Consider the following 12,780-nt stretch of genomic DNA (forward strand, 5'->3'; position numbering starts at 1 on the left):
ATTGTACTACCCTCCCCCTAGACTCAACCATTACTCCCCCTTTTGATCATATTAAAAATTGGGGGAAAAATCTACTTAACAATGATAAAAAGTCTAAGGAACATTAAAATTAAGGTAGAAAAATAGATTTCATATAATGGGAAAAAATTCTAAAAAAACACCTTTAATGTTTAGAAAATTTTAACATATGAATTTTTTCTTAAAGTTAAGTGAAAAAGTTCTTGAAAAGTTAATTTTTAAATAATTTCTAAAAATTTTGACATACATTTTAAATCATTCTTATAGCCACTAATTGCTTAACAATAAGTCAATTACATATTCAATTCAGTAATTGACTTTCAGGCTATGACGAGGCACTAGGTTTTCTTGGTTATTAAAGCATTAACCACTTCTAGACAAAGCCTCTTAAAGAATTTTAAATATTTAATTTTCTTTCTGAAAGATCCTAAAAAAATAATTAGTCTAAATGTGATTCTAGAATCCAAAATAGGTTCCTTCTTACAGGATTAATTAAAAATTTCCAAGGAATGCATTTTCTAGGTAATTTTCTAATTGTCCCTTTGTAATATCTAAATTGCCAATTTGATCCTTTATAGTTCCTGAAAGTTGAAGCAGACAAATTTAAACATGCAGAATATTTTAGATTTTCTACTTGATCCTTCAAATTTGTATTCTCAATTTTGAATTTTTCATTTTCAATTTTGATTTTGTCGAGATCTTCTAATCGACAAGATATAGCTAATGTTGATTTTAACTTTTTTATTTTCATTTTCTAATCTATAGCAATTTTTCGATAATAGTTTTATAAACTGAAATGACTTGTTAGGAAGAAGCAACCATACCTGACTTACCTTATTGATCGTGCAATCTGAAGCTCCCCCTGAAGTGTTGCTTTCTTCTGATGTCTTTCCCCCTTCATCGATACTCTCGATGCTCATTTCAGACGAGCTTGCTTCATCTTCGTTTCTTGGTGAGTTGCCACTAGCGCAAGTCCAACAATTTCTTCGATCTTTGATTCGGATGACATGTCATCCCACATTGCCTTTAGATTATGCTTGGGCCGGGCTAGTCTCTTGTTCTTTTCCTTGTCCTTACCCTTGTCCTTTAATTTTGGATAGTTATCTTTGACGTGCCCTTCTTCATTGCAGTGGTAGCATCTTATCTTTTTTTTTTGTACCCTACACTTAATTAAGTTTATTAGATTTAAATAATTTTTTAAATTTCCTTACCATTAAGGTCGTTTCGTCATCATCTAGTGATGCCTCGGGATTTGGTTCGTCGATTTTTTCTTTTAAGGCAATGTTTTGCCTCGATTCCCTTTTTAGATCTGCACATCTTGACTCATGAATTTCAAAGGTTGAAAAAATCTCTTCTAAAGTGCTTACCTCTAAATCATTAGAGATGAAGTACACATATACTAAGGTCGATCATTCCAGAGTCATAGGAAATGCGTTGAGCGCATGCCTTAGTGAATCTCGGTTGGTTACCTTTTCTTTGAGATTCGTGAGTCCGGTGATGAGCTCCTTGATTCTTGAGTGGAGGTGTGCGACAGTTTGCCTTCTTCTGGCCGGGGGTTGCTGATCTGGTTCCAGAGCAGGTTCCGTCTCGCTAGTTTTGCCTCTGAAGTCCCTTCATGTAGTTCTAGGAATTTATCCTAGAGCTCCTTGGCTAACTTGTAGGCTCCGATACAATTGACTTCTTGAGGTGGTAAAATGCTAAGAAGATGAAACTCTGCTTTACCGTTTGCCACGAAGTTTGCTTGCTCCTTCTTCGTCCACTAATATTCTTCTTTGTCTTTCAGAGCTGAAAAACTATATTTCATAATTATTAATAGTTCAAAGTCTGTCTTAAAAAATACCTCCATATATTTCTTCCATCTCGAGAATTCTCCCTCAAATTTCGGTGGGTAGATGCTCAGTCCGTCCATCTTGTGTGCTTCGTTTGGTCATTAGTCCTCTTGAAGTGAACTTGGCTCTGATACCAATTGTTAGAACCACTGGCAGATGGATAGAGGGGTATTAATAGCCCTACAAAATTAAATGAACCTTCCTCTGACATTATAGCTTAATTAAGCACTTGCATAAAAATTAAGAAAGTAAAATTAACAAGAAGAGGCACGAAGGGTTTTACTTGGTTACACCGGGGAAGTTGTTAATACAAGAAAGTTGAAAAGTGCACTAAATTCTCCTTCAGGTGGAGAAGCCTCTTTACAGCAATTAAAACACTCAACAAGCAAAGCTAGACAGAAGAGGTTATTTTCAAGTGTTCTGTTTTAAATTCTGGAACCAAGACTGTATTTATAGCCCTGGTCAGGGCGCCTAGAAGGGTTTTAGGTGTCTGGAAGGGGATAAAACTTTATCCCCATTGTAATGGATTGCGTTTGATGCAATCCGGATAACAATCTGGGTTCGGGCACCCGAACTAGTTCCGGGCGCCCGGAGTCCGACGAGTCCGGACCAAGAAAGTCAACCTTCTGTTGACTTTTGGTCCTGATCTTCCACTCCGGTTCTGCTCGTCTTAGTCTAGGTCTTCTTCTCCGGCTTCGCTCGCTTGAGTGATCTCGACCATCCGGAATAAGGCTCACTCAAACCCAACTTTTGGCCTTCGAGCAATCTTTAGCTTTGGCTTCTCATCCCTCGAAAATGTAGCGTGTCTCCTTCTCGTTCGCCCGCATACTCTTCCAAAGCACCTTATCCCACGGACGCGCCAAGCCTGTCAGCTCTCTCTCGTGTTGTCCTTTTTGCTAGCTGCGTCTTTCGCTCAACTTCCTGTGCTCCTAAGTGTCTGCACACTTAGACACAGGATTAAACACCAACAGGACCTAACCTGACTTGGCTGATCACATCAAAACTACTTTAGGGTACTAACACACTGTGCAAAAGAACTTTAGAAAAAGTTCTTGGAGTTCTATGAACAATCAAAAGAAGAAAAATCTGATTCTACAATGGATATTGATTCATCTTTAGAAGAGTTTGAGACCAAGGAGATTACCATAACAATACTAATTGTTGAGTACCTACCTGAAGATGATGAAAGTGCTTCAGGAGAGAGCATCGATGAAGGCGGAGTTTTGTTAGAAGACAGTAGCAATGAAGAGGGAGAATTCAGTTTCAGATCAGACATGATAAGTGAGGTATATCTTCTACCTCCTCATGAATTATGTGAAGGTATTAAACTTATGTCTAAATCTTTATGTAAACTTAGATCTAAGAATATTAAATCAAAAAATGATAATATGGATTTGAAAATGATCTTAGCTAGAACATCTCCACTACAAGAATTCGATAAAATTAAAAATATAAATATAAAATTGAAAGAACAGATATTTTTTAAAAGAATTATGCATGTTCAAATTCTGCTATTCTAAATTAAAGAAATTATAAAGTCTTAACCAGTATATTAGGAATTATGGAGGTCAAATTACAAAATTGGATAGAAAATTTATTCCATGAATATTTTTGATAAATTCAATAGGTAAACATTTATTTTAGATTCATAAATCATGCTTAATCTCATTAGATTAATTTTCCTATTATGCATGCTTCAAATTTGCTTCCATTTTTAACATTATCAAATTAATTATTTAGCATATCTACTATTCATATTTTTCGGTGCAAAAAAAAAAAATTATCTACTCACATGAATATTTTTAAAATTTTCTATGTGTTATATTATTTTTTAAAAATTTTCTTTTGAAAAATTACTTATAATGATTAAAAATGTTTTAAAAATTAATTTTTCAAAAATTAATTTTTTTATATAATATTAAATCATGCTCTCTCTAAAGTAAATTTTTTTGAGATTTTTCGATCATTATCTATTTTTTATGAATTTTTTATTAAAAAAATATTATTTAAAATTTAAAATTATTTTGGAGATGAATTTAATAAAAAAAACTGATTTTCAGGAGTTTACCGTTGAATTATGAATGTTGAGAAAAATCAACCATACTTTAAACTCAAAAAGAATTTTTAAAAAGTATTTTTTCAAAAATAACACTATCTACTCTAAAAGATTTATTACCGGTAAAATACATATTTATTTTTTTGTAAAAATGTATTTTCTAATTGGACTATTTCTACTTGATCATGACAAAAAATTTAAGGATTTTCTTAACTAAAAAGTAATTTTTAATTTATTTTTACCGAAATAAAGAATTAATTAATAAAATTAGTACTTAAAAATTAATTTCTGTAAAAAGATAAATTACTAAAAATACTGTTTCAAATCCCCGTAAAAAATTATCAAAATATTTAAATATTTTTTTTTTTTTTTTATGTGATCAAAGGGGAAGAAGATTAGAGATTAAGTTTAGGGGATATATAAAATTTAATTTATAAATTTTCTTTATCTGCTTAATTGCTAAATTATTGTATTTACTTGCAAAAATTACTTATTTTATTGTTTGTTTTATCCTAACTTAATTTGAATAGATGTACATTAAAAAAGGGGAGATTGTAAGTACTCGGATAAGTTTTGATGTGATCAATTGAGTTAAGTTAGACTCTGCATTTTTGATGTCTTATGTCTAAGTATGCGGGGACTTAGGAACACAAGAAGTCGAGCAGAATATGTAGCTAGCGAGAAGGATGACACAGAAAGTGAGTCGATGGGCTCAATGCATCCGAGAGATGAGGTGCTACAAAAGAGTACACCGATGGAAGAGACAGATACGCTGAACGTTTCCTAAGGACAAGAAGCTAGAGCAAGACTACTCGAGGAAAAGATCAGAGTTGAGTTTGTGTAAACTCAACTTTGGATGGGCTGAGAATTACCCAAGTGATCAGAGAAACAGCTGGATAAGTCAACACTAACTTGACTTGTCCAGTCGCCTGGACCAAGTCCAGGCTCCCGGAATCTAAGCGCCTTGACTAGGTCCGAGTGCCTGTACAAGCTTGGGCGAAGGACAGGCGCCTCGTTGAGTCGTTGCAGTGAAGATCATATTTGGAGTCCACGTCAACAGCCTCTAAGCGCCCGGACCGGGTCCAAGTGCACGGGTAGCGATAAGGAGCTAATCATGAAGTCATTGCAAAGTGGATCAAGGCGACAAGTGGAGGCGCACGAAAGTTGCCACATTAGCAAATGACTACTTTTGATCAGTAGGTTATAAATTGAGCCTTAGTTCTCTTAGTTCGGATAACACACTCGCTTTTAACTTTGATTTTCTGTATTTTATTTTCTGTACTTTCGATGTTTATAAAAGGCTACTTCACCTTCGTTAAAAGGAGATATTTTAATGAGTTTGCATTCGCCTTGAATTAAAAATCACTCCTATTGTAACCAAATAACTCCTTGTCTTTTATTCTATTTTCTTTATGTTTATTTCAATTAACTAATATGTATTTGTCCTTGCTAAGTTTAAAAGTAAAAGAATTGTTAATTTTTTTTTACAAACTATTCACCCCCCTAATCAATCTATCGGGACCTATAACGATTTCACCTTTTACCACCAGAGATCTTTTTATATTTATCTAATACTTTAAGGTACTCATTTATTGTAAATTCGAAGTCTTTAGGGCTTTCAAACTTGTGAGCTTGCAACTAAGTCTAACCTATGTAAAGTTGCATCAGCTTCTGGTGGTCTTGCGGAGAGCTGTAGCCAAGTTTGGTCTCCACAAAGTCATCACAAGTTTGTGGTGGCCTCACAAAGAAAATATGGACTCCTAAGATCGCTGATAACCATGATTTTAGCTATATTATTTTGAATCATAATGTATGTTTTTATTGGTTTATTCATAGTTTAATCTCACATTAGCATCATATCTCAATATTGCATTTGATTTTGAACCTAATTGCAAATTAGCTAATTTTCATGGTATTTGGTGCTAATATTTGATTCTTATTTTGTAGGCATCAAAAGGGTCATGAACCCAATCAGATTGAACCGCACTTGGGCTCAAATCAAAGGCTAATCAAGTTGATCAAGCCTCGGAGCATTATGAGCCGTTCATCTAAGATTGAGCAGATCTGAGCAATCCGATGAGGATCCGGTCCATCCGACCTAATGAGGAGCAGATCTGAACCATTGATGAAGATCCAGAGGTTTTTAGTCCGATCTGAAGATGTCTCCACCGTTGATCGAGATCAGAGCATTCTTGGCCGTCGGATCAAATCTGAGGAGATTTAAAAGGCAGTGAGGAACTACAGTGTTCCTTGGCTCGGCGATCTCGCGATTTTGCTACTGTGCATCCTTCTTCTTCTCCGCGACGCCGAAGTCCCGTTCCTTAATTCCAGATCCGATGAGCAAGCTTCTCCTCCGACGGCGTTCCTAAGCTTCCGGCGTCCATCTTCCGGTGATCAGAGAGTGTTTGAGGGAGGTTTCTCGGCACGTCTTGGTTCTGCTCACTGTCGCGATCTTGTTTGAGGGAGGTTTCTCGTCCAACGATCTTCGCAGTCAACAGATGCTTCAAGGGAGGTTTCTTGAGGTTTCTGAGTGTTTTCCGATCTCCATTTCATAGCTAAATTGGATCGAATTGGCCGTTCGATCTGGTTTGCGATTTCCAGAATTTGAGCTCTGTTCTTCGGTCGATGGGATTATCAGATGGTTGTGAGCTTGCGGGGAGGTTTCCAAGAGCTGTGAATGTCCCCTGGTGATAGTTGGAAGCCTTGTTTATTGCTCGTTGGGTGTTTGATGGGAGGTTTCAGATAGCGACTCTGCTTCATGGCAGATTGTTGAGGATTGTTCCCGGATTTGGTCTAAGGAATGCTTAGGGTTTAGATTTCATTGAATTTGTCTTTGAATTGTACTCGAATTTGCTTAGATCGTTGGATCTGATAGTTTTCGTTCCATATCTTCCTTGTTTCAGTTTATTACATTCCTTTCCCTGTTTTTCTTTGCTGCAAACCCCATTTCTGATTTCTTACTTACTTTCTCATCTTGTTGAATCTTTACAATTTGAATCTGATGTAGTTAATTAACTAAAGCTAACTAATTAATTTGTTACTTAGTATTTGCCTTGGATTCAATGTTTCGAATTCCACCACTTTGAATCAGTTTTAATGCTTGAATTGGAGAAACTCTTGCTCTGTTCATTGAATATGCTGTCAATGAGATTTAGTTTTGATAGTGAAAGGATTACTTGATTACGAATGTGATTATAAGTTGAATGCTACATTGATTCATGCAAAATTAAGATAGGTTTCAAGCCTTGAACGTAGAAACTCTTCTTTTAGCTAATGTAGCTATGGTTTATGTGGATGAGAATTATGGATATAGTAGTTGACTCATTTGATTCAATGTTGTGGTTGATGTTGTTCTTGATTTAGCTGAACTTAGGTTTTAATTGGGATCTCTTCTAGAATTCATACATTTACTCACTAGTTACCCTTGGAAAAAAAAAATACGACTTGGGACTCGTTGCTACAACGCTTGTATTAATTTTAATGAATTTCAATTTTAATTAATTTGATGTGCCACGTGACATGAAAATGACTAACACCAATCGCCACTAGCTTATGGTGGCCTCGCACAGAGTTCGCAGCTTAGCTTAACTTAGCTCGATTTGACTTAATTTGACTAGTTTAGCTTGACCTCTATGAGTTCACAATAGCCTCATAGAGAGCTAGTGGGCAGGTCTGGTCTTCGCACACCCTCATTGGCTATTGTTAGAGATGAAGTTAGAAATTTTATATTAGAGGGTGAAAGATGTGTATTTCCGTTGAAGTGAGTTGATTGTGTCATTTTTCTCCCATTCACACTCCATTTTTATATTTTACATCTCTTGCATTAGAAAATTGATGGGCTGAATAATGAGATCCTATTTATTGCTTTACACTGTTTCACAAATTTTTTTTTAAAAAATAACAAATTAATAAACACACGATGTAGTGATTTAGATCTCCTTGCAAAGATACCCTCTTTTTATAACACTTTCAATAGTTGTACCCTTTCACGAGAGTTTTCTAAGTAGGGATGGTAATGGATCGAGTTTAGGTCTGATTCTATATTCTCCATATCTATATTTATCGTGTATAGGATATCCAATGGGTATATCCATACCCATTAAAGGACCGAATATATTTTATATGTGTAATTTTTCTTCTTTCTATCGAGCTATTATCATTCAAAAAAACATATTAAAATTAACATTCTATTAAAAAATATATATATAATTAAAAAAATAGATTAAACATCTATATAGGCCTACTAATATCAACAAAAAATTGTAAGTTGATTTTAGAAAAAGAAAATTTTCTTTAATATATGTATATATATTATTTAATCAGGTATTCGGGTTAGGTTTCGGGTATTGATAGTCTCTCCATACCCTTCTCCATTCGGGTCGGATGTCAAATCCTCTGTCGAGTTCGGGTGAAATTATCATCCCTATTTCTGATGCTGTTTCGTTCCGAGAAAGAGAAAGGAGGAGCGGCGGGGAAGATGGATGATTGAGCCAGCTGCCATGGATGGGAAGCAGAGCGTGGCGATATTAGATCTGCCGACTACTCCTCCAACTAGTCCCATCACTCAGCTGCGCAGGTTCGAATTAAGGAACTCGAGACCGGGCTCCGTGCCTACCTGGCGAAGCAACTGACGACTGTGGAGACTGCCATCGTCACTGCCATCGTCACCGCCCATGGTGCCTTTATCAGAGCCCTCATGATCTCTCACGTCGGACACTGTCATCTCCACCCCTTGTCTTAATGTGTCAAGTCCTGAGGATATATTTATCAGTCAAATGTACCCTAGTGACAATATATAAAATAATTGATATTAAATCAATTAAAATTAATACAACATCAATGTAATACAAATCAACCAGATATAAAAATCAATGTGTGTATGAATATATGTACATGAGATCATACTATAAAATAAAAATCATATTATTCTAATAAAACTCAACATCGATACAGAAAGAAAATTATAAACGCCAGCAGCGAAAAATAAACCAAACAACTCGAAGGAAAATCCAAACTCGAATGGGACTGGCAGCTAGGATCTCTGAGTGACACATCACATCCTCTATCTGCTAACCTAAAAGTCAAAGGAGAAGTGAGGGATAGTGAGTACAACAACTCAGTGAATATAAGAAGATAGTGCATAAATAATATAGTGTAAGGAGATCAAAGAATGTAGTCTCAGATAATAATACTTATTAAAAAAAATAAGAGTATCGACATAAAATCATCTACTAAACAAATCATAACTAATAATACAACCCTTTACTAATCTGCTCCACCAAGTATAACTAATAAATCGGAAGTACATACAGTACATCCAAAATCACCAGCATAAACTTAGCACATAACAAACATATAACAAGTCCCGACTGCACACAACAACATGCTACCACGAATGAGTCTCATGGGCAGCCAGGGTATCCACTATCTACGAGTGACAATACACCCTACTATCATCTGGTCTAGTGGGCAAATAGGATGAGATAGCTATCTACCTCCTCAGCTACTGACTGCGGGCGATAATACACACTACTACCAACTGGTCGAGTGGGCAATCAGAACACATAAATGTCACTATCTGTAAGCAATAATACATGCTGCCACTACCTAGTATAGTGGGCAAAGAGGATGTGTAACTATCTAACTACAAACTGTGGGCGATAATATGTTACCATGGATGGTCCTGTGGGCAGTCGTATGTATTATGATCGCTGATAATTCTCTCAACCACGAATGTGAGATAATTCTCAACAGGATATACCAACAGTCACTAACGACTCTCTCAACTACGAATGAGAAATAATGGTCGTCAGGATATAACAACGTAATGATAAACAAAAAATGATTAATCACATCGAATATAATACTCTATAACCACATCTCGATCTAACCTCACTTACATATAGACATGAGCCTAAATAACAAACAAGAATCTAGTAGGATACTCGATATCCTACACTACAGTATGATCTTATGAATGTATAGGTATAAGCCTATGTAACAAACAAAGATTTAGTAGGATACTTGATATCCTATACTACAGTATTGCTACATAAAGGCACAAGTATAAATATCAATAAATAGCATGGATAGCAAACGAAACTGTATAGATATCAAATAAATCAAACTAAGTACAAGCAACTAAATATCAACGAAGAAGTAAATAGAGTGGAGTCAAGATAAACAGTAACTACTGTCGAATAATAAATGTCAATAAATAATCATGTCTTAATACATGATTCACTTTTTGTCACGAAGGAACTTTAACAGAGACGTTTTGTGTTCCATGTTGACTCTTTAGATACGTGCTCAAGAACATGTTCTTCTTGCATGAATTGCAGGCTTTTGCAGGTGGCCCCTTAGTGCAAGCTCGAAATTTTGTTGTCATGACAGGTACTAATGCAGGCATATCATGCGTGATGAAAAGGATAAGAGGAGTGGAGGATATGCATAGTAGGTGAGATCGCTGAATTCACACTGTGCCTTCTGTTCTCTCGACATTACTAGAATCATATTAAGTTTGATGGAAGTAAAGATTTCTTGTCTTTGATATTCTGGGCCTCATCTACTTTAGCTACCAGGATACAAAGACAAAGACCTTTGTGGACCATTTGAGATCCATGTTGGTTCTAGCTACTGCAATGCATAAATGCTTACCCTAGAGAGTCCCATACATGAGAAATGCCGCCATCGCTTACATACGAAATGAGGAGTAGGCATCCTGTTAGTGCTTGGAGTCTCGACTCATGTCTGTTTGCTTGATGGCTCATCCTAGGTGTGCTTAGTGTGTCAACCTGTTTCTTGGCCCATTGTCTCATAGTCCAACATAGCCAAGTGGGAGCATCTTGAATGTGCTTATATTAGGAGGGAATCTCCTTCCCAAGCCATTAGTCATTTTTGAATGGAATGCTCTCACTTGTTCACCAACATTTTGTATTCTAATAGTTTAAGATTTAGCAACCTTTGTTACTTGGGTGGTATCAGATACAGATACGTACACTACGAATAATGAAACATTTGAAGAGAAGCAACATATATCATGCAATTTTACTTTTGGGTCATCTGTTGGTGACATTCAGGAAATACCATGATAATCCTGACTGATGCACTAAATACCTTGTTGGTAACATTCATCCCATTCCAACATCTATTAAGCTTTTCTTTTCTGTCATCTCGACTCACTTGGTCTTTATCTATTTCACTTGCAATATCAATTTCAAGTAACATGCACTTGGTCTTTATCTATTTCACTTGCAATATCAATTTCAAGTAACATGCACTTGACACACTTCATTAGTGATAGGAATAAAATCATACTGTCGGACTCTACCATCTGGTGATTGCACCAACAAAAATTCCCTAAAATACTTTAATTCATTCTTCTGTATTCATCAATAATCCATTATCCATCCATCGACATTCTGCCAAAGCTCTCATAACAGAATGGTTCCTTCTTATAAGTTCTCAGATTAAAACCTCATGGATCATATTGCTTAAACTAAGATAGAAAGGTCTCTTGAGTTTAACCTATAAGAGAAGAATTATTCATTCTAATTATATAATGCACTGCACAAAACCAGTTTTCTATCAAAATTGACTTACTATTCAGCTACTCTGATTTATCTTGCAGTATGGTTGCAGCATTTGGTTCTGGTGCGATGTTTTCATTGGTCAGTGGCATTGGAGGTTCAAACCAGGCTGTGAATGCGGTTACCTCAGGATTATTTTTTGCACTAATTCAAGGTGGTATTTCAAGGTAAATAAAGCGTCTTTTAGATTATGTTAACCCTTATGATGTCTTACATTTTGGCTAGATTATCAGTATTTGCTTGTATAATGACCAAGCTACAATTCATGTAGAAATTTAGTTTTCCACTTGCCACAGTACTTTGCTTTGTCATCTTCACATATGATTTTCCTACAAATAAAATACAAATAATGGGAGTATATTTCTCATAACTAGTGGGTTTGTCGTGACAATCTGAAGTTGAGCTTCTCTTAGGATGGCCATTGTAATGCAACAAACAGCGTCAGTCCGAACCATAACAATTGTTTAATTCTGTGAAGACTCAAGAGGCAACTAAATAGCTTCACAAATGTTTTATAATTTAAAATTGTTACATTCTTCCAATGCAACAAATCAAGACTTTGGAATTGGCCTAAACTGAAGCGCTATAAATATTTTTGTATAATATTTCCTATACCTGCAAAAGAGCAAAGAACATGTAAAAAAATCATATCTTTACTGAATGAAATGCTATATATATATATATATATATATATATATATATTAGCTGTATATATAGCCGTGTATATATATGTCCATTATGTTAGATGTTAATTAGCTTTCTAATTGTAGATAGTTTTTTATTCTGTCCAGAATTTAAGTCAGACAAAGGTTGACTGAGATAGTGTCGGTGTTGACGGAAAGACAACTTAGACACACCTATCATATCTATACCAGAAAGGCGAACCCCCACGTGGAGCTCAAGGACAGTGGTGACGAGACCGGCGATACTTAGACTTTGTGCACACTAAGACAAGCACACGGAACATTAGAGACCAGAAACCAAAGGAAAAATCCCCGACACAGGCCCTCCGACACTCAAGTCAGGTCATTTTTCCCCAGAAGAACAGTGTACGAAGGAAAAAAGAAGTGTAGAAGACGAGTGCGAATGTGCGTGCATACCTAGCTAAGGGAGAGAACCTCCCTTTTATATGACAATGCATACCTCTGGAACCTGACCGATGTTAGAAAATGTCGGGTGTCAGAACCTATCGGGTGATGGAGGACACGTGGTAACCTCTCATTGGTTAAAAGAAGGTTCCATTTGCAGATGATAGCAGACCATTAGGATATTCTCTGACGTATGACAT

At 35.8% G+C, this 12,780-nt stretch overlaps 1 protein-coding gene across 1 annotated transcript in view; it reads left to right on the forward strand.

Annotated features, from left to right (window-relative positions):
• Window positions 1-2,944: 2,944 nt before the first annotated feature.
• Window positions 2,945-12,780, forward strand: part of LOC122048164 (chloroplastic import inner membrane translocase subunit HP30-2-like) — a 104,449-nt gene continuing 94,613 nt past the window's right edge. Inside the window, exons 1-4 of the mRNA XM_042609759.1 lie at window positions 2,945-3,133; window positions 8,480-8,637; window positions 10,205-10,360; window positions 11,534-11,649. Of these exons, the coding sequence (XP_042465693.1) occupies window positions 2,945-3,133; window positions 8,480-8,637; window positions 10,205-10,360; window positions 11,534-11,649 (619 nt within the window). The remainder of the gene's footprint in view (window positions 3,134-8,479; window positions 8,638-10,204; window positions 10,361-11,533; window positions 11,650-12,780) is intronic.

The sequence above is a fragment of the Zingiber officinale genome, chromosome 2B, assembly GCF_018446385.1.
Source record: "Zingiber officinale cultivar Zhangliang chromosome 2B, Zo_v1.1, whole genome shotgun sequence".
Taxonomy (NCBI): domain Eukaryota; kingdom Viridiplantae; phylum Streptophyta; class Magnoliopsida; order Zingiberales; family Zingiberaceae; genus Zingiber; species Zingiber officinale.